General features: G+C 46.3%; 1 protein-coding gene and 1 long non-coding RNA gene across 6 annotated transcripts in view; one reads left to right on the forward strand and one right to left on the reverse strand.

The window, feature by feature from the left end:
* BEND7 (BEN domain containing 7) overlaps positions 1–22,842 on the forward strand; it is a 74,742-nt gene that overhangs the window by 4,037 nt on the left and 47,863 nt on the right. For all 5 annotated transcript variants that reach the window (XM_072955057.1, XM_072955058.1, XM_072955059.1 and 2 more), the window contains one exon: positions 20,169–20,468. In XM_072955057.1, the coding sequence (XP_072811158.1) occupies positions 20,169–20,468 (300 nt within the window). The remainder of the gene's footprint in view (positions 1–20,168; positions 20,469–22,842) is intronic.
* Positions 12,622–13,916, reverse strand: LOC140691519 (uncharacterized). The gene is made up of 2 exons (XR_012067228.1): positions 13,274–13,916; positions 12,622–12,957 (listed from the first exon to the last, which is right to left on the reverse strand). It is a non-coding gene; the product is annotated as an uncharacterized lncRNA (long non-coding RNA).

Genomic DNA, 22,842 nt, shown 5'->3' on the forward strand with positions numbered 1-22,842 from the left:
TGTACTGCCGATTAAAACAACGTGGAAACCGCACGGAGGCGTGTTCCCTCTCTTTTGCTTTGAAGAAGAGAGCTGGTGGGTGGCAAAAGATTGAGATGTCAAACAGATACTAAATAGGGGTAAAATAGGAGGGAAGTAATGGCTTTTCTTCCCCACCTGGATCTTTCCATCCAGAGACCATGCCTGAGGCCAGCACTCTCTCAGCACCTGTTTACTATTAAGAGGGCTCAAGCCCAAAGGTTAATAGTCAAACGAAACACCATGACCCTGCAGAATACCTTAAACATCCTCAGTTAGAAGTCTGTATTTTTCAGCTCCCCAAACTTTCATCGGTTGGAATTCTGTATCAAAGCGCCCCTCAACTTAACATTTGAAATGAAGAATTTCCCTGTTAGTAGGACATGTATGTTTATCATAAAGAGGGAACGTCACGTCCTTGGTTTAGTTCATCTCTGACAGAGCAGGCTTTTCCCCGCTTTCTGCTGTGACTTGGAGGGTGGTGAGGACACTACACAGTTTGTGAATTCTGGGCACAAGAGAGTGAAGGATGCAGAACAGGGAGATTCTAGTGCCTGGGATTCAGTGACAGGTAAACTCCTGAAAGGGCGGGCCTGGCTGCTTTCACATTTCCTAGCTCAAGTCCAGGAAGATAAGAGAACAACAGTAAACAGGCTTGGGATGTTTCTAAGTTGTTGGTCCCAGAGGCCTTAGACATTGAGACAAAAGACTGAACAGCGTGAAAGTGTGCCTGGGTTATTTCTCTGTCCTTTGCTCATTCTGGGGAAAGTGCAGTATAGTTCCCAAAGAACGCTTCTATTTTGTGATCTTCAGGTCAATTTGAAAAAAGAAAAGAAAAAAAAAAAGCAGAAGAGCAAATGATTACACAAACCTGATTTCTAGTCCTTGAGGATAGTTCCTGATAGCGTACGAAGTTCAGAATTCTGTTGCTGATGATGTTGTAAGATAGACCTTTCTTTAATTTATAGTTACTGTTCTCCAAACCCAAGTGTCAATCATGTTTGTTCTGTAAGTGGCTGGAGTCTGTCTGTAATATTACTTATCATGCTGTAGAATTCCATGTGGGGTTTGTGATGTCCAAGGGGGTCTGTTAACAAAACACCAGGACTGTTTTCACCTATAACACGGTCCTCAAACATGGCTCTGGGATGCTGTGTGGGATTTGTTCTGTTGAAACGTGTGTTATCTTTGATACTCTCTGCACCTATGAGATCAGAGTTCGTGTCTCTGGGAAGGAGAAGGCTCCAGAATTTGGCAGAGGTTCCCACCTCAAATCAGTTTCCCTGGAATATTTTTAGGCTGTTGGTTAACAGCACATCCGACACTCAGTAGTGTGACTGGCTTGGCTGAGCGCTTTGGGCGTTCCTCGCACACTTTGAACTTGATAGTAGGGTCAGAAGAGGTTCCTTTACCCTGTGGACACTGGCTTTGTCAAGCTGGCTGGGATGGGCCACTGTAAAGATTTGAGCCCTACTTTGGAGAAAAATGGCTTAATTCAATTCATTTTGCTCAATTCAACAGGTTTTTTTTTTGGTTTTTTTTTTTTTTTTGAGAAAATACTATGAACTCAGCACTTCTCTGGGATGGAAGTGGGATTGGGAGAAACCAAAGAGATGCATAGGACGGGGACCCTGCTCACAAGGATTAAAATCCTGGTGGGGAGAGAAGACAAATTCAGGACATGGTTAAGGAACAAAATTCAGTCATCAGAAGAGCTTCGGTTGTCTGAGCGCTCACTGTGTGCCCGGCACTGCGCTGAGCCCTTTACGTGAATTCTCTCGTTTACTCTCCAGAGCAAATCTCTGAGAGTCGTTGCCATCCCTGTTTGGTGGATGAGACTTAGAGGTGTGAGTTCGGCCGCCACAGGTCTCTCAAGTGGCAAGTGCCACACCTGGGACCCCACGCAGGTCCACCTGAGCTGTCCACACCTCGTGGCATGGTGCAGGCATGACAGACCCCAAACATGAGCCTTCAGGGCAATGAGCAAAAGCAGATCGGAAGGGGAGGATCACACTTAGGGAAAGGTGGAGAGCTCTGAAAAAGCGAGACCTTGAACTCAGGAAGGATCTGGACCAGAGAAGATTCCAGGGAGGAAGGAGGGATGGGTGACATGAGCCTCAGGAGAGAGCTGAGCGTCACCAGACGGGGACTTTGAGTGAGGGCTGCGCTTTATAGTCTAGAAAGTGCTTGCGTACCTGTCTGATGACTTTACAGCGGACCTGTGCGTAGCCAGGGTGGACCTTGTTATTCTCATTACCCAGAGGAAGAAACTGAGCCTCACAGCTGAGCGACTTGCTCGTAAGGGGAATCTGGAGTAAGCCGATGCCTCCTGTCGAAAGAGTTCTTGCCGCCACCTGGTTGAGCCGGGCCGTCCCAGGCTCATCAGAGAAGCCTCAGCCGGCAGCAGGGTATTTTAGAAAGTATTCTAGTGAGGCAGTTAATTTATTATTCCCAGCAATAATACAGACATTTCATAATATCTCTTTTTAGACATGAGATTTTTTTAACTTCTAGATTTACTGTTTTAGTAGATGAGTTTGAAACATCTATTTTTCAGGTGTTTGGTCTCATTCATTTATTCATTCAACAAATACTTATTGAGCTCCAGTTACATGCCGGGTCCTGCTTAGTTGTTCCTTTGTTTTTGTTTTTTTAATTGCCTTTTTATAAACTTTTTTATTGATTTATAATCATTTTACAATGTTGTGTCAAATTCCAGTGTACAGGACAATTTTTCAGTTATACATGAACATATATATATTCATCGTCACATTTTTTTCTCTGTGAGCTATCATAAGATCTTGTATATATTTCCCTGTGCTATCCATAATCTTGTTTATTTATTCTACAATTTTGAAATCCCAGTCTATCCCTTCCCACCCCCCCATTTCCCACCCCCCTATTTTTTGTTTTGTTTTGTTTTGTTTCATTTTTGGAGGGGGGAGATAATTAGGTTTATTTATTTATTTTAGAGGCAGTACTGGGGATTGAACCTAGGACCTCATGCATGGTAAGCATGTGCTCTACCACTTGAGCTATACCCTCCCCCCAGTTACTCCTTTGAATATTCAGGCCTGTTACACAACTTTCCAAAGACAAAGCACAGGGTGCAGTTGCCACACCAGGTGAGCAGGGTTGAGATCTCTGATTTTTTAAATCTCTTTTTTAGTGGCTTTCTTGATGACAGCTTCCCTCACCAGGGTCCCCAGAATCTCTTCAGAGGTGACACTCGGAGAATTCGTACCCACTTTTCCAGATTAGGGAGTTAGCCTGTGACCACAGTGTCCTTCTCCCTGAGAAGTGGGCGGGCTCTTCACCCAGAGTCCCACGGCCTGGGGACTCTCGGAGGGGAGAGGGAGCTGGGCCCTTCTGCTTCAGCACCACAGAACTCCGTGGCTGGAGTTCCAAGAGTGAGAACCTACCTCCAGTAGAACGAAGGTCCAAGGAGCGCCAGAGAGGAAAAACAAGAACCTCCAAAAGGAGTATCATTTGGAAACAAGAGTGTTTCACCTCTGTCTCACCTCCCTGAAGCTTCCCCCTCAGAGCCATGGCCCCACCATGTCCCTGTGTCCCTGACCTTTTTCATGTCATTTCTCCCTTTTTGATGGTGGAGGGGAGGGGACAGAACGCTGTCTCCTGGGGTTAGGAATGCGGCCACCCATCGCGTTTGCTGGGTGCCGGCACCATGCTGAGAACTCTGTGTGTCACCCCACTAACTGTCCCAGGAAAGGCATTATTATTCCTACTTTACAGATCCGGAATTTGAGGACTTCACAAAGTAGCTCAGTGACACAACCAGGATGCAAATCAGGGTCTGTCTCCAAAACCATGCCCTTAGCCGCCTAAAAGATTCATTCAAATGGACTCCCAGGTGGACCCCGACATGCACAAAGGTGAAAGGGGAGCGGGGCCGCTGGAAGCAGGTAAAGGAGGCCAGAGCTCCCGCGCGTGTACCACCTCCCCCCGCCTCTGCTGGCCTCTGCAGAAATGTCAGGGCACCCATGTCCCAGGGTGCCCAAGCCTCTGGTCAGGGTGGTTTCTGAGTTCCTGCAGCACTAAAGGGGTGCCTGGTTCCACTGTGGGTCCAAAAGTGGCTTCAGAAACGAGTGTAGGCAGAGTCAGATTTGAGGAGACGCAAGCGCAGATGGCTTCTTGGACTGTAAGGGCGCGTAAATACATGCTCTTCTGGAGCTGTGGAGGCGGGCCTGGTCCCGCTTAGAGACGACCGACTTTGTTGCCCGAAGTGTGGGAGCTTTTGCTGTTGGGCCTGCCTCGTGCTTTCATGCATCATCATGAGTTAGTATCACAACTGCACCGTGAGGTAGGTGTCACGTCCCTTCTACAAAAGGGAAGCTGAGCTCAGAGATGACAGTGACTGGCCCAAGGTCACACAGGAATTAGCCGTTGACCACGCTTGCCGATCGGGTCCCAGCTGGGGACTCTCCATGACGCCACAGCTCCCTGTCCTGCCTCTCCCGTCCTGCCCACACGGGCTGATCCTAGTATACCTAGCATCCCCTGCCCTGCTCAGAGGCTCAGCTGCTTCCTCGAGGATCCTAGGATCAAGCTGAAATCCCTTAACTGAGTCTTGAGTATCCACAGTCTGACCCTAATCTGGGTCTCCATCTTCAACCTCGATGTAACTCACCTCCCTTGAACCAACTGGCGTCCCCGCTCCCAGCAAAGTAGGACTTCCAGGTGAGAAAGGGGTAGAAGGAAAGGGGTGGCCAAGAGCTTCGACATGGGGAAACCCAGCACCCTTTGGGAAGAAAGAACTAAGGTTCCTTTAACATCTACGAAGATCAGCTGAGATTTGAATCTCAGGTTAACAGTTCAGCACCCCTTGAACAAAACTCTTGAGGGTTTTCTTTTAAGAAAAATTTTGTTTTGTTTTTTGGGGGGCAGGTAATGAGGTTTATTTATTTATTATTATTATTTATTTAACGGAGGTACTGGGGGGTCGAACCCATGACTTCATGCATGCTAAGCATGTGCTCTACCACTGAGCTTTACCCTCCCCCCCTTTTTTGGAGGGGGTAGGTAGTTAGGTTTTTATTTATTTATTTAATTTTTAGAGGAGGTACTGGGGATTGAACCTGGGACCTTGGGCATACTGAGCATGCTCTCTACCACTTGAGCTATCCGCTCCCCCCTTTGACGGTTTTCTTTATCTTACATAATAAAATACTGATGTTGGTCCCAAATCCCTCATGAGGTTCCCCCAGAGCGTGGCGGAAGTCCTATATGGTGCAACACTTTTTCAAACTAGAAAAACTGGATTCTTATTTTTATCCCCTTCTCCCTTCTCCTCCGAATTAGACGTTATTTTTTCTTCAGGACACCTCTGCGCTAAGCAGTAACACCACTCTTCTGTGCACTCACCACGGACTGCCTGCGTTACTCATTTTCGCACGTGCCTTTCCTGTGCTCCATGCCACCCTGAACGCTCCCCGCAGGGAACTGTGGTTTTGTAGTTGCACCATCGCTCGTGTGAATTGGAGGATCACAGAGCAAGTGGGACCTGGATTCTGGTTTGAATCCTTTAGACCAGTTGACACAGCATCTTGTTCCCATTAGATACCCAAACTACAGGTACTCAAGTCTGTGTTATCTAATTGCATGAATATACCAGATACTGTCGTGTAGGACTCTGAAGATCTGCTTTAAAATTTACCACTGTCTTGAGATTTTAGAGACGTTTAGTAAGCCAATCGAAAACACGCCTGATTTAACCGAAGAGGCTTTTTATATTGTACTCCACTAGCGTAGAAATTGGGGATTTCTGATGTTGATTGGTGAGAGACAACTTGAAACCTATCTTTTTTTCCCCCTCGAGTCTTGAAAAGACCAAAAAGGAGAGGAGCTTGCATATGAAAACAACGACGTGTTGAAAACCAAAACTGAAAAGTAACGTATGTTCTGCTGGCTCCGTGTTCCGCTGTCATCTTGGCACAACTTTATGTAGGGGCTGAAGATAGCCCTGCCCTGTTCATAAACCCATGTTTAGAACCCACTGTTTAGTTCTCAGGCTGCGCATACAGCAAGTTTTTCTACCTGGATTTAAGAAAATCCGTGCATTAGACGGCAGCAGACCTTGGTGAATGTCCTGTTTGGGAGGGATCCCGCCCCCCAACCTTTTCTGTTTCTCATAAAAGCTCAGTGTGGGTCAGCAACTGCTCTGTGAGTGAAATGCATGATAGGTTGGGAAAGTTTGCTTTTCCTGCACCAGTCATGAGCATATTACTGAAAGAAAGAAAGAAAGAAAGAAATCTCCACGAGGAACAGAATCTAAGGAGATGTATTAACCAGCTAGCCTCCCTGGTTCCCATGGGAATATGGATTTTTCCTTTTGGAGGAAAGGAATATGGCTGTCCGAAAGGTGAAAGAAAGACTTGGGAACAGTGTGTGTCGCCTCTCAAAGTTAAAAATAGACCCAGGACGTTTGCACAGCAAGTGCGGTGTTCTTAAAAGTAACAGATTGTTGGAGAGACCGCTACCTGGGAAGGAATGTTAGAGCAGTAACAGGTTGCCGGCACCTGCAGTGATTTATGCAGAGGGTTGCCCCTCCTGTGGTCTGGGGTTCTCAGGCTGGGACTCAGATGACAGATAAGACGAGGCATGAACTGCCAGCTGCCTGCTTCAGGCTTATTCCTGACACTGCCCTTCCCACCTCCCGGTCTGCAGCCACACCAGACCACTTCCTATTCCTGCAACGGGCCCCACTTCCTCTCTCTACTCCTTGCCCCCGCCCCCGTGACTGCACTACCTCCTTCTCTGCTTGCAGCCCACACCTGCACCATCTCCCTCCTCTTGGCTTGAATCCCTCTTGGCCCTAAAGACTCCAAGTTGATGTAACTTCCTCCAGGCAGTCTTCTCTGATTCCCTCTCCCCTCTCCTTCCACAGCATCTCCACCAAAGCAAAGGTACTGCCACTTTATGTCTGTCTCTGTCCTCCTAACGACCATCTCTGTGTCCCCACCGCCCAGCGCCATGCCGGTTATATCACAAACACCAGAGGATGCTTGGTGAGTGAGAGAGGAGCCCGATTTCAAATTAAAAATAAAGTAGTAAGATCAGCCACTTGAAGCTTCACCATTCACCTCTTTTACCTCGAAGCTCCCATCCTGGCTCCATGAAGTGGAAGTCCATTCATCCTTCTTAGTGGCTACCTGGACCTCACGTCAGGAATGAAATGCACCAGCACTGACAATGGAACGTTTATGCTTCATTATGAATTTTTTGTCTTTCATATTAGGTTAATGGTGGTCCGCCTTTCAAAGTTTTAACTCAGGAATGGGAAGCCATAGTGTGTATCCCAGCCCCCGCCCCCAGGGCCTCGAAGACTTAGCGCTGCATGATGTAAAGCCGCCCCTGGAATATTGCACTCCCGTGGCACTGGCATCCGCTCTGCTGGTCTCTGCCTAGAATTACCTCTCCCAGCTGCCTTGTCTCTAAGATCCTCTGTTGACCCCTCGAGTCTCAGCTTGAATTCCTGCAGGGCAAGACTTTGAGCTTCCTGTGTTTTCAGTACACAATACTTGGCACCAAGTAGACTCTCGAGCACTAATTTTGAATAAATGAATGAATGCCACGTTAAGACATGTTAAAATGTAATTTGCCACCAGTTATCAGCTGATCCCAGTGGGACAGTTTGTTAAGCTGAGATGGTTTCCTTGGGCAGAGCTGTCCTGTGTGTTGAAGGAGGTCTGGATCTCACCCTCTGACTGTTGGCGACATAAATATACACAAAGGTCGGGAGCGCCTCCCCAGGTATCGTGATAGAAATGCCCTCGGCACTTGTGAGCTAGAGTGTGGTCCTTAGCAGGGCAGGGGCATGGGGTCCTTTAGGTTTGAGCAGAGGGAAACTATTGCATTGTTGTAGACTGGGTGCCTTCTCCTCGCTGTTCTCTCTCAGGTGCCCGGGTGAAGGGGTAACATATGACAGAGGCTGTGACGGACCAATTCAGCTGCATCACCATCCAGGGAAGAGATCGAGGGGCACATGCCATTCATGGTCAGGTTACTGTGCCTCCTTTCTGTACAAAGGACAGCTTAGTAAATGCATATTTGATCATATATTTTAAAACCATTAAGAAGTACAGACAGATTTTCTTTCAACATTCCAGATAATCAGTGTCCTTGTAAATAAGAATCCATAAAATTGTTTTCTTCATACTGCGCTTTTTTCAAGCATGTACAAATATACTATGTTATTTGAATTCCATGGGTTTTACAAGGGTTTTTTTTTTCAACTTGGAAATCAAATTTTATATCTGAAAGGTTAATGGAGAAAACTAATTATGCTATCTGGTAACCAAATGTGTGATGAGACATTTGTCTCTGTAATTAACAGCAAGGAACTTTTATAGTTTCATAAAATTGGATGCTGCATAGACTAATGCTGTGAGCATTTGTTTGGACGAGGTGTCCAAAACAGAGATGTTTATGGATGATATAAAGTTGAACTGAAATGTAATGCAGGTGTCTCCCAGAATTTCTCATTGTTGAAATGGAAGTCAGAAGATTAATAACTTGACTTTGTCACGATAAAATAAGTAATGTGTTCTTGGAACAGTGGGACGGCGCATAAGTTACTCAGTAATTCCAAGAATTTATTCTGTTCCAGGAATAATATCCTGAACAATTTATTTTGACAGAAAAAGTTGATGCAACATAATAGCCCTACGAAGTTGCTTGTATGGCTAATGGAATTATATCTCAAATATGACTTTACACCTACACATAAAACGTAAAGAACTCCACAAAAACGCACGGCGAAGGTGCAACTTAAAAGAAAGCAGCCGAGGCAAAAGTAAAGGTTCTTCTGTTACCATTAACTCACTCTCCCCACACATATATAATTTTTTCAATTACTAGCGTGACTTTAATGGGCACCTTAATAAGCATCGTGTGAAATACGGTGGAGAAGGAGCTGCTGCGGGAGTGTCAGCTCTCGCCTCCTCCGAGTCCGTGTCCCCACCGATGGAGATGCCTGGTCCAGACCCAGCCCGTCCTCCTCGGTCTCCGTGGGTCACTTTGGGCAGCTCAGCCTTTGAGAAATAGGGGGAACCCCTCCCTGCCTGTCGTCTCTGATAAACTGGGAAGATGCTGAGGAAGAGACGTGTCCCTCGGGGGGAGCTTTCACAAGAAGGCGCGATTGAACAGAGGCCCCGGTGCTGCCCCACCCCCCAACCCTCCCCAAAACGGGAACGTTCGTCGCAGATGGTGGTTTACGCCTTGTACACCAGTAGTACATTTGGGTTTTGTTTTCTCTTTTTCCTCCAGCTTTCCTCACTGGTAGCTTCCTGGCATATCTGATCCTAGAATTAGCCCACTCCTTTTGGTATAGGTTTGTATCCGTTTGGTAGGTCTTTACTGAGTAGCCATTGGTGCCAGGCTAGGACATGGACCGCCCACTAGGTGTGATAGGAGAAATTAAGGATTCTGGGAACAGAGAACCAGGGGGGCCTCCCCTGGGGGGTGAAGGGATTTTACCCTTCAGAAGAGGATGTTTAAGTAGAGAAGGACCCAAAAGATAAATGTGGGGCTGGAGTGATGGCCAGAAGAGAGCCCACCTGGAGAAGTGAGGACCTCCCTTAGAGCTGAAGCTGGGGACCCTCTGGCCGTCTAGTTCGGTCACTAATGGATTCGAGTTTAATTGTCCTGATGTGAGGCCTGGGCACTGGTATGTTTTAAAAGTTGTCCAGCTGATTCTCATGTGCAGTCAGAGCCGAGAGCCACCATCTAGAACAAGAGCCAGGCAGGAGAAGCCGGCCAGGGAGGCCCAGCGCCCAGGGCCCCAGTGCAAGGGCCAGGCTCCACCCGCAGGTGGCCAGCGTCCCACTGAGGCAGGTCACGTAACTAGGTCTGTGTTTCTGAAAGATCAGCCTGGCTACAGGTTGGACTCTGGACCGGAGGTGAGCAGCCCTGAAGGCTTTTGTCTGTAGCCTCGTCAGTGGTGGTGGGAAGCAAGGTGGGGAGAAGGTTGGGGAAGGATTCAGGAGTGAATCCAGAAGTTATGATGAGCCAGGACTTGAGAGGGAGGGGAAGGGAGCTGAGGCCCAGGTTTCCAGCTTGGACAGCTGGGTGGGTGCTGTTTACTACGGCTTGGGGATAGTTGTCATAAAATACATCTTTGGACATGATTTTAAGGTTGCTTTTGAGATATCCAAGTGGGGCTGGCCAGTGGGCAGTTGTGAGTCTGGAGCCCCAGAGTGGGATCAGGGCCAGGGCCCTCACATCAGGGGGTCACTGGAGCCAGCAGAGAGGCTGGGGGAATCCAGGAAGTGGGCAGAGAGGGAGCAGACCGCCCAGGGTCCTAGGAAACGTCAACATTTAAGGCAGTGGCCATGTGACCTGTAAGTGGGTCGTGAAATCAGTTTAGCAGATTGTCACCAACACTAACTACCCCAATAACAACAGTGATGATAATAAAAGAAATAGGATAAAACAGAAAATGATCAGAGTGTCCGGTGTGCGGGAAGGGTGAATTCTTGAAACTTTGGTCAGAAAAGTTGGGAAGCTGCTGATTTTTGCTGTGGTTGCCCCACCCCCAGAGATTTCCCACTGGCCTCGCTCAGGGAAGGCTGCACTGCCAGCCTGTGGGGGCATCTGGGCCCCAAGTTATCAGGGTTCCTTGAGATCCTTGGAAGAGAAAGGCACTGTGACTGTGATCTGTTTTTCATCATCATTAATATTGTTAACATTGAAGATGAGACTGTACAACAGCACGTGTATTTAACTTGGAATATTTTTTAAAATTTTAAATGGTCAAAGACATATAAAATCGCCAGTCTTAATCTTGGTCGTTCTTAACCAAGCCGTGGTGTAGATAAGTAAATTAATGTCTCTAGTAGGAGGGGCAATGTTCACTTCTCGTAGAGTTTTCTATACAGTAGCACAGAGGATCCACATTTCAAAATATATTCAAAAGGACTGTCTCCTTCCAGACAGTAAATTGTGAATGTTTTATCCCTCATTCAATGGAAGGAAGATTATTTGGAAGCAGCTCTGGGGCTACAGCCGTGTTATATTTTTCCCGTGTGTGTTGTCAGCCTTCGAAGACTTCCGCTGTACGTTTCACAAAAGCAGGAACACAAATAAATTCTTATACTGCTCCCTGCAAGTTTTTAACACTTGGCTTTTGTAGAACTACCAGGTTTCACGTGAACCATGTTCTGAATTTAAAGGAGCATATCTGAGCCCTATTCCTCTTAGTTTGAAACAGCACAGCTAAATTGGAATCCGTGAAGAGAGTTTGTTACAAAGATTCCATTGTTTCCGCCACATGTATTAACATAAGCAGGTGGTTAAGGTGGTAGCTAGTTCAAACAGCACCCAGCGCGTGTCATAGCAGCGTCCTGGACACCACACGGCACAACTGTTTTGGGAATGGGGTCCTTTCTGCCATTCGGCTAAGTTAGTTCCTTGAGCCTTTTAGCAGAGCGGTGAAGCTCAGGGACCTTGGATCGTGGCGGCCCTCTCGTTTCTAAACCCCAAGTCTCTGTTTTCTCCTGGATAAAATGTATTCATCAATATCCACACCTCTCAGCTTGTAACCAGGATTAAGTACAGGCAGAGTGCTTGCCAGAGGGCCTGGAATGTATGTAGTAAGTGCCCCAGAAATGGAAAATTCAGCACTTTTCACCTCAAGTACCTCCAGTTTCCTTTAAAAACTACATGGCTTGTAATGAGCATCAAGAGAAACTAATCTTATGTCAGTACCCTAGCGGCTTGTAAAATACACCCCCCTCCCTTCCTTGCTTGCTTGTCTTCGGCTGTTGTCCCTCACCACCTGGTTTCCAATCCTTCTCAACTTTGTCTTTCTTGGGTGACTTAGAGAAGATTTTTTTTTTTTAATGTCCAAAGCTGCCAATACCAGTCACCTTATACCCAGCTTTACAATCCCACGGGAAGAAAACTGAACATAATTCTTCCAGATTATTTTTTTCTTATGAAAAAGCAATACATATTCATTTCAAAACCATTTTTTCAAGTTAAAATTTATAAAGTTGAAAACAAGGCGTAAAGTAAAAAAAATCCACCCCAGTCACTCTCTCTAGCAATGACCACTGGTAACAATAGAATACGTGTAAAAAAAAATCCATGTGTGTGTGTGGGTGTGTGGTGTGTTACAGAAAGGAAAATGGAATAATGCTGTGTAGTGCTTTGTAACTTTTTTTGCTTAACCAAATCTCCATTGATTCCACACAGGTTGAGTGCCTAGTTTAAGGCAGGCAGTTAGGCCCTGATTATCCAGTAGTGAAGGAAAGAATCGTGGTCTTGGCTGCCATGGAGTTTATAGTTTATCCTGGACTTAATTCCAAATGACTATAAAAAGGTCCATTTCATTCTTTACAGACACGTAAAGATTGACCGTAGTCTCATTGTACTGATATGCCGTAGCTCACTTATCTAATGCTCACTGATTGACGTTTGGATTGTTCCCAATGTCTCACTAGTAAAATGTTGCTGCAGTGAATGTCCCTGTTCGTGTGTCATGGGTAGGACGTGTGTCTGAATGTTTCCGTAGGAGACATGCCTGCAAATGGAATTTCCGAATTTCCTCCAAAACAGCGAAAGAGAGTGACCATAACCTACAACTTCACCAGAAACGGGCTTTTATGAATCGCTAGTCCTTGCCAAATAACAGACAAAGAATTTCACATTGTTTAGTTTTCATTACATTAGTAGTTAGAGAGATTAAGAGATTTTTAGCTGTGTACTTCTCCTGTGAATTACACGTGCATGTCCCGAGCCCATTAACTTCATTGACTTGGAAGAGACGTCTCCCTGGTCCTTGGGGCTTTAACTTTTTGGCTTGATTGTTCGTGAACTTTACTTGAACTGGTGGCTTCTGACCTGCTCACTGAGTGGTGGCTGGAGTTACACTCCGCGTCTGATGAAGGAACATTCGACTGGGCGGCCATGTTATATTTACTATAAAATAAAAGTTGTCCGTGTTATAAGAACACCCGGGGGAGACGTAAGGAGATAAACTCTCCACACTGGATGGGTAGTTCTAGTTGTATCATGTCACCCTCTTCACTGACGTCCCGTCATCCTCAGGAGAAGGTAAATACATCAGGGCCCTTGTGTTTTCTGCTTCGCCCATTCAGTGTCCGTTCGGTCCAAGGAAGGCAGCTCAGTCACCGTTGCCCACTTTGTTTGTTCTCTGCCTTCAGTCAGTGTTCAGTGCAGTCCCCTCTTCTCTCCCCCAAAGCGCCCATGGAAGTGCTGACCGTCTTTTACTGACCAGGTCATGTCTCACCGCCTTCAGGAAGCTGGTTATAATCCTGCCAGTTCAGAACGACCCCTTCCTCTCAATGCCTGAACCACTTGTAATTGATGCAGCATCCAGGGTGTTTCTCCTGCGTCCACCCCCTTGGTTTAGTCTGTTCAGTCACGCTAGCGATTACGTAGCGCGGGACGTTGACAAGCCACACCAACCTGTGGATTCTGGGATGGTTCTGGGATGGTTCTGGGATAGGCCCAGTGCGGTTCCGCGGGCTGCGTGGATCCGCTCGTCTCGGTGGGTGGGGAGCAGAGTACATTTGCATTTATTCTGTAAGATAAAACATGAAGACATCAGAGACAATTGTTGCTTAGCCCCCTTTTAGGACTTCGCCCCCAGGCTGCCAGGTGTTTTCCCCACTGTCTGTCGGGGTTCTTTGCGGGACACGTTTGAGAAGCAGCCTGACTGCCCATTTTGATTCATCCCCTGGTACTTCTCCGCTCCCTTGACCCTTCTTTCCCGTCTCAACCCCTTTCTGTCCTTTCTGCTTTGAAGGCCCGTTTTCCAGCGAGGGCCTGTGGCATTCCGTCTTGGGCCCTGCCCCGGCTTCCCTTCCGCGGCCTTGATGACGAAGCGCTCCAGCCTCCCGCCCCGGCTGCGGCGCGGGGAGATGCCCGCCCCTGGTTCGGGGCGAGGCCCTGTGCGTCCGTCTGTGTCCGTTGCTAGGCTGCGAGCTCCTGGCGGGGAGGGGCTGTTACGTCTCTTCTCTTTTCCTCTCTTCGGTCCCACGGTGTCTCGTATTGAGCAGTAGTACAGTAGATACTACTGAACGGATGAGGGAACCTGATACCATCCAAACAGATTTGAAAGGGACCTCGCTGTCCTTTAAATGAAAATGCCACAGGGGCTTTGGGCTGCTTACTTATGTTCCCCTGTAGCCTTCAGTTGAATGGGGTCCTCCGACGCGTGGCCGCCGACGTAGGGTTAACTCCGCCCAGTGGAGGCACTTGATTCCACCAGTTCAGGGCTTCTCCAGCCACGGCTTTGCCTCCTTCCTTCCCGGTGGCAGTTAGGCTCTGTTGTGCGGCGCCCCTGGGGCTCCCGAACGGACTCCAGGGCCTGTTTCAGGATTGCAGGTTCTGGCACATTCTCTTCAGTAGAGCTCAGCTCCTCTTTATTTGTATGTAGGGGGTTGGGGGTGCTGGGTTCCACTTTAGATTGCATTGGAGGAAAGGGCTCACTTGGCAACCATCACTGTGGTCTAAGAAACTAATGCTTTTCAGACCATTTTTGCTGAGAGAGAGTCCCAGTCTTGCATGTCCCTTGTACACATGGCTGTTGTCCCTGGGGACAGCCAGTTGGGACCTTGATAGCATCTCCAAATGAGTACGGGCTTGGAGTGACGGTGCCAACCTCAGGTCTTCTCAGAGCAGAGTCTGCTGCAGAGCTTCTGCTCTTGGACTCACTTGTTGAGAGTTGTGAAGAGAGTGCAGGGTCAACCTGGTGAACCCTGCGCCCCTTTTCCTGTCCTTTCTCTCATGGCTGTCACTCGACGGGCCGTGGTTCAGTCTCTCTGCAGCAAGGCTGCGTGCCGGCTCCCGCTAGTGTGTGAGAGATCCTGGTCATCTCAGTATTTCTCATGCCTAAACTCAACTTTTTTTCTGTTTATTTTAACATGTCATTGCCTGAAAAGTGCAAGTTTTCAAGCTTTTTTTTTTTTTTTGAGTATATTCACAGTGACATGCCACCGTCACCACTGTTTCCAGAACTTTTTCAGCATCCCCAGCGGAAAAGCATCCTGACTGTCACTTCCTCTGCACATTTTCTCAGATGCTTCTCCTCTGTTTCTCGTACTCGGAACCTGGAAGGGTCAGCTCTTTAGACCATAATGTTGCCCAGCCTCCTGCCTGGAAGCTACAGTTTGAGTCCACTTTTTCCTTGTTTAGTAAAGAACAGTGTCCATCGAAACCCGTGGTGTATTTGAGGATGGCTAAGTCACTCAACAGCCTTTTCTTCCTCCGCAAAACAACCCAGCTTCTCTGCCCTTCCCTCATTCCTTTCAGCTTTTTTTGTTTTCTTTTTTCATGATCTCAAGTTTCTTGGCAGCCTTTTTAAAACAGGGCAGAACTGGACATGACACTATCATGTCCAGTACTGAGAGTAGCGGAGGACTGTCCCTCGGGGCTTTAAGTGTCTGTCAGTCCTTCTGTCGGAGTGGCACGCTGGGGATGGACCTGACAGTGGGTCAGGGAGCAGAAAGAGTTGGGGACACGCGGTTCTGACTGCAGTGACTGCTGTGTGCCCCGGGGACAGGGAGTCCGGGAGAAGAGGTGGACTCACTTTACCAGCTTGGAAACAAATGAGGTCAGAGCTCTTCTAATGGTGAGCTAAGGATTTTGAGCTCTCTACATGTTAGAGTAATAGGAAATCTGATATCTCCATATAAGATGTCCTTGCATTGTTAGTGAACCCCGGGGGCTGGCTCAGTCCAGGGGGCCAGCTACTACTGGTGGTAATGGTGGCCGCTGCTACTACCAGAATCGTTCAGGAGAACCGCTTCTTCGTCAACTTGATATAACTGCAGCTGCATTCCCAAATACCTTTATTTGTATGTATTTGTATGTTATTTTCTTTGTTAAAATTAGGCTCATTGTACCCCTCTTCCCTGCAACCTTCTAATTCTTTGACTGGCATTAGCATGCATTCAGTCACCCAAGCGGGAAACCTTGGAGTTACCCTTAATTGATTCTCTTTAGCACCCCTATCCCCATCCCTGCATCCAGTGACTCACCAAGTCTGTTTGGTGAAACTTCTGCACTCTCTCTCTCTCCATCTTCTCTCTCCATTCCTGTCCCCCAAATCCTGGTACAGACTGTCACAGCCATTCCTATAGTCTTTATCAATAACTGGCTAGCTGATTTCCCCTCCCCACACCACTCTCACCATAGTTTTGCCAGATTTCTTTGTCTAAAGGGTAGATCTGATTATTTATCATTCTTATATTAAAGGAGATAATGAATTTTAAATTACTCAGAGTAATAACCTAGCATCTCCAGTGCGACATTCTTCCTTAACCTGGCACGTAAGGAGGACCCGACTATACGTTTCAACTTCATCACCTGCCCCTCCTCTTTATGAGTCATAAACTGCCAGCATGCAGACTGCCTCTCAGGAAGGATGGAAGGTGGTACAGCTGGTGGCATCAACTCAAACAACAGTGAGCTTCTGCCTGGGGCAGGAAGAGTGATGTTTGGGGGAGCCACCTTTCCCCGCCCCAAGGGAATGGGAGATGAGTAACTTTCATGCAGGGAGCTGGAGGGCCATCTGCTAGCTGGAGTTCCGGGGTCACACAGTTAAAAGACATGTAGGGGCAGCAGGCTGGGGAAAATCAGGACCCTTTTTCAGAATAACCAACCAATAAAAAAGGGATTTGGGTAAAAGACATTGAGAGATTTGGCAGGGTGGGGTGGGAGTGTGGGGGGACTTTCAGTTTGTTCCAGATGATCTTTGTAGCTCTGGAGCCTAGGAGATGCTTGATAAGTGTGTCTTGAATAATTTATTTCTGGTGACTTTCACTCCATCCTATTATATTGTTTGTTTATAACCTTAGTGCCATCTGTAAGTTTACTGGACAGCATTCTGGTTTTGCTAAGACATGTCTTTCATTTACTTAAGAAAGGTGTATCGAGTGCCTACTATATATACATCAACACAAGTTAATTTTTAGGGCAGAGAGATGGTAACTGATCTTTGTGAGTCTTTGTGAAAAGAGGGCATCAGAGGTGACACCTCAGTACCCTGGGTTTGGGCATTACCGCCTTTTTTCTCTTACTAACCCAAACCCTGAATAATCCTGTTCTGCCTCGCACATCTTTCTCTCCGGGCCAAGTTAAAGGAGATCCTGCATGATGACTTCAGTGTTGCAGGACTCTGTAGGGATCGTATAAATTCTCATGTGAAGGAAAGTGGTTTCACAGAGTCGAAATTCAGCAAAGGGAAGAATCCAGCCTGCATTCTTTGTAGACCTTGTCCAAGGAGTACAGTTACTAAGCACTCGAAACGTTTTCATTTAAGGTTGTTTTACGTATAAGGCAGCCACGTGGCAGGGATCCGTGTTAGTAAGATTTCTTTTTCTTAAGATCCAGCCCCTTGGAGTTACTGCGAGCAAAGGTATAGTTCGTTTGGAAAAGGAGTCGGGGAAGTGCGCGGGTTTCCTCACAGAATCATTGTCTTAGAGCCTCTTTTTCCTGCCACCAGGAGCCATTGACTCATTAGAACTGGACAGACAAATAGAGGTCAACTAATGCAAATGGTCAAATCTCAATCTCTTAATACTTCCTGCCCCCCGCCACACACTTTTTTTTTTTTTTGAATCAGAGAACTTAGGCTTCACTGTGACAGTCAGAATAAGCCCACTCTTTCTGACAAGGACACACGTGACCTTCAGAGGCATTCGGTGCCCGGTGAACATCCTAGTAACGAGAAAACCTGCAGCCCTCCTAGATAGCTCTGCATCTCCCTGGGCTTGTGCTGAGCAAGGTCAGGTTCAGCATTCATTTTACGGTTCAGGAAGCTGAAGTTGGAGCCTAGCAGGTGGCTTGCCTCGTATCAAGTAGCAAGTCAGTGCAGTTGGGAAGCGAGTCCAGATCCCGGGAGCCCTAGCCCCAGCCTGTCCGCAGACCCACCCCAGCGCCCACGGTCTGAGCCTCTGTGACCGGCACCCACTCCATCCCAGTGTATCCTGATTGCTCAGCCTCTTCTGTTGTCCCCACTTTTAGTCGTTAGGTCTCACCCCTGACCCTTCGCTCCATCTGTCCCAAATGTACGAGGGAACGCTTCCCCCATCTCTGCAGGGCCCATTGTTGCCCGTGTGTGGGATCTGGTTCCAGGACCTCTTCCCCTAGGTGGTACGGCCAGGGCTGCTCCCGACCTCTTTGGCTAAAGGAAGGATAATTCAGTGGCCCCAGAGACCACCCCTACACCTCCCCTGACCTCTGGGGATGCCCAGCCTGCCTCCTCTAAGAAGCTCCCCGATGTCTCCCTCCCCTTGACCCCTGCAGTTGTCTCTACTCGCTGTCCTTTCGGATGCCTTGAGTCAGATAGACGGCAAGTGCTCTCCCGAGTGAAGTCAGTCCACTCTGCTGTCCCTCACAGCCCCCTGGCTCTTGCTCCTTGGTCCCGGGTCCTGATCTGTTATCCTTGCTTGTTTCTAGTTTTGATTTTGAAAGAAATGTTTCTGAACGCCACAGGGGCGCCCACAGCCAAAATCCCCCTTTGTGCTTGCCCCCCTTTCCTCGACTTAGGATCCTGGTCTTCCACGTGGAAAAGTCTGCAGGATTCACATTGTAGGTGCAGTCTGGTCATTTGCAGACATGCAAGATCTAGGACCGTGGCGCTCGGGTCATGACAAAGCAGATTTGCTTGTAGAAAGTTCCAGGATCCGCATGACTTTTTCCCCCACTGAAGACAGCACTTTATCATAGAATTCAATCTCCGGAGCAGAGGTGGAACCCGTGAGAAGAGAGTATCCCTTTCGTGTGACGTGTCAGGGTTCGCGTGGAGAGTAAGCTGGCACTGGCTCAAGAACGAGGCAGCAAGCCTGCCTCCGCCTGGCTCGGCTGCGCAGCTCTCTCCAGGGAGCCAGGACCGGGGGAGTGGCAGCCACCAACCAGTGCCAGCTGAGATCAGTGTGCTGCAGCCTTAGATGCATGTGCAACTTCCCTGATCTGGAAGATCAAGGCTAAAAACCCTGCAGGAAAGGAGCTTCTCCTTTGCCCAGACTGTGCTGTGAAGCCAGCCGGGGAAGGGTATGTTTGGATGCGGAAACTAACACCAGCCACAACGGCTTATAGATTTGTCTTTCAGAATTCCTCCAGGACCTCTTCCAGACACACCCTGTTCCCCAGACATTTTGAGAAAGTTGTAAATTTTGCTGGCTCCGCATTACTTAAGTTGTGCTTGGTCATTCATTCTCATAAACTCTGGAACATGATTTACGATTTGATGTTGTCTTTTTCACAGGTGTTGGAAGTAAAGAGTTTTATTACAAATTAAAATATTTCTCCTCTCAACCATATGCCCACGCAGAGCAGTATTGTACATTTGGAAATTGTGTTATTTCTGTGTTTGCTCATGTTAGATATTAAAGACAATATTTTTGTTGTCATTTTAAAAATTGAAGGTACTTGTTTCAGGACAGTATATAAAAGTTCCCTTATATTCAGTGATGTATTCATATATTAATTGGCTGAATATCTACCTTGACCACGCAAAATCCTTACACTCATGGTGTGGTTACCAGTGCTACAGAGAAATCTGGCTAATAACGATGCTGAATATATTAAAACATAATTGTATTAAATGTGCTAGATTTATCTGCAAGAGCTGTGTTTTTCCTAAAAGATCCTTTCTGTGGGCCTTTTCCTTTTCTCTTAGTGAAATTTCAAACGTTTTTAGTTGAGTGACTGTATGAGTGTGTATACATGCCCTAGCGTTAGACTTTTATTTTAATACCCAGATTAGAGGGGAAAAAAAATCTACTTTTCTTAATCTTTGTGAAGATACTGGCTGATGACAATTTAAGAAGATAGTATGTTTGAAATAGCTTCTTATAGACCTCAGCATCCTCCAATATTCTTGTTTATAGAAAATATTTTATATCTGCATAATTTTGAAGTCATCTTTAGGTGATATTTAAGTACCCCCCAGTGCAGTACAGATACCTTGGTTCAAAAACAAAATAATCCCCTGAGGGAAGAGGAATCTTAGAAGCTTGCATCTGGAATCAGTAATCATTTCCATTTCCAAAGAAGGGGTGGCAGTTTTGGGGGTTTTTTTGTTGTTTTTTTTTTTTGGTAGTGGATTATTTTTTTCTCTCGCTAATTGACAGTGATATCTGTGGCCCTGTTTCCATTAGGAGATGAAAGCATGGAAATTAAAAAACAAATTACAGGAATGAGAAGATTACTGAATGACAGCACTGGGAGGACGTATCAGCGTGTGGGCAAGGAGGGGGAGAAGCTGAAAGAAGAACCCCAGGATTTGGGTTCAGTCTGGCCCCCGCGCCTGAACTCCGCTGAGGCCCCGCAGAGCCTCCACCCGCCTTCCCGTGGTGCCTGGAATGAGTTACCGCCCCAGAGCGGGCACTTCTCAGGGCAGTACGGCACCCGCTCTAGAACCTTCCAGAGCCAGCCCCACACCACAGGGAGCGCCAACGGTACGGTCATCAGACGTGCGGAGGGCTTTCAGAGGCAGTGGTCTGGATGCATTTCATTTCTGAATAGTCAGTATGTTCCTTCAGTTCAATGTATTAAGCTCTCCCTTCATCACTTGACTTAGCTGAGTTGTATTAAAAGACATAAAGGAATAAAGGACAAAGTTGACAAGTATTAAAAAAAAAACAGGATTGAGAAGCAGCAAAGACTGGGGGTTCTCCATTAGATGTGATAGTTTCTTTGTAGAGATTTTAGCCCTTTAAGAAGCTAAAGCCATCATTTGCCAATATATGGGTATTATTGTTACAAAAGACTGAACATTAGGGCAGAAAGAGCTTCCCTCTGTCATTAAAAGACAGCTTCCTGGTCATGCGGTGTATTATTAATACATCCCCTCGTACTAATGCCTAGTCCTGCGCTTTCTTCATTATCTGAGGAGTCAGCGGGAGGACTGATAACTCAGCCCCCAAGTGGCACCTTCACTTTGGCCTCCCATTCAAGCTACCGAACCAGATGATCCATATTTTATAACTGGCTTTACTCGGGTTGAAAATTATTCCTTTAAAGTAAAATTTCCTTAATTTAAATTCCTAATTTTAGGGTAAAAAATCAAACGGCAATTTTTTTTTTTCCAAAACGTAAGAAAAAACTCAATGACTTCTCCAGTCACATTAATTTTCCCTCCAGTGACATGGGATGTTACTTGTTCTAGAAATTAATGTACAGATGTGCAGATCTGTGGTTTTCACAAAGAGAACAAGAAGAAAGCAAGAATGCATCTTTGGTGTCCTTGAAAAGTTAAGGATTTGTTTTTTCCCATTCACTGTCCTTCAAGAAAAAGAGAACTATTGTGATTTTATTTTTTTTAAACCAGAGTTTGCAGTAACCAGTTCAGAGGGATGAAGAGCCCTCCTGAGCCACTGCTGATGAGACAGGGAGGGACCCCAAGAGATGGCATGGTGTCTTCTCTTTCTTTTAATATTACATAAGCCAGTATCAGATTCAACGCTGGCGTGTGTCCAGGTTAGAAGGAGATGGCTCTTTAAAGGCTCCTCCATAAAAATAAAAAGGCATCTCTTTAAAATTAGAAAATGATTTATAGCAAGCTGAAAAGGGTTGGTTTTGTCCTCTAAAAATGATGAAGATAGACCGAGAATAGTGACTAGGAATATTCTGTAAGGCCCTCCTAGCTCTCCTGCGGTGGAAGAAATAATGAGAGAAATAAAATGCCCTTAGGCCTGTCTGAAGTTAGTAAGCCCCACATCAGAAAGTGTTGGGTGAACAATGTTCTGTCTTCCAGGGCACAGCAAGCTTGGTGGATGTACTTTGGAAAATGTGATTAACGGTAAAAGTTGCAAGCCTAAATTCCTCCATATTCATTGAAAAATAGATCTGTTTATGTTGATTGCTCATGTATTTTCAAAAGAGATGCATTATATTGAACCGTGACAACTTTGGTATCTGTCTCATTGAAATTATTTGCAGTTTTAAAGTTGTGACATCTCAGTTTGCTGCAACTTTGAATGTAAATAATTGTGCTGCTCCAAACATTAAGTTATCTTTAAGTATTTCATGGTTTTGCTGTGTTCAGTCTTTTGATAGTGTCCACAAATAATGCACATTGCAGGATTTAAATTGTATTTAATGTGTAGTAAAAGATGCCATTGGACTAAAAGTGTAGAATTTAATACTTCTTCCATCTTTGAAAAACCTAGGTGATAGCAGTCTCCTTGTCCTGGTCCACTTTAAGGTAGTAGGGCTGGGCACCAAGGCTAGAGAGAGCTGCACTGAAAGAGTGATTTCCCATTGTCCCATTTTATTCCAAGGATGATAGGGAGATGTTTGTTTACACATAAGGGAAACAGAATAGGATAGTTTTATTATGGAAAAGATATATTAAACAGTGAGAAAGAGACTAAAGTGAAATTGAAGAAATGGTAATGGGAAAAAGACGGAGGATCTCCTTTATTAAGCTGGAGAAAATCCAACACACCCGCGCCCTCCAACCTCTTAAGTTCAAGTGTATCCTCCCAGACCCCCCTGCTTCCTCCGCTTTTCCCCACCCAAGCACATCACATCCAGAGAGTGCTCTTTTTCTTTTTTTTGGTTGGAGGGTAATTAGGTTTATTTCTTAATGGAGGGACTGGGGATTGAACCCAGGACCTTATGCATGCTAAGCTCTACCACTGAGCTATACCCCACCCCCCAGAGAGTGTTCTGAAAGTTTAATATATTAACACTTCTTAATTTTTGGAATAACACAATTAATGCTAAAACTATTACTTTAATAATTAGACACATTTCATTCTTAATATGAACTCTCAGGACGTAAGCAGCTACGTTTTGAGGTTTTGGGGAGTTTTTTTGGCAAGGCTG

The sequence above is a fragment of the Vicugna pacos genome, chromosome 35 (assembly GCF_048564905.1).
Source record: "Vicugna pacos chromosome 35, VicPac4, whole genome shotgun sequence".
Classification (NCBI taxonomy): Eukaryota; Metazoa; Chordata; class Mammalia; order Artiodactyla; family Camelidae; genus Vicugna; species Vicugna pacos.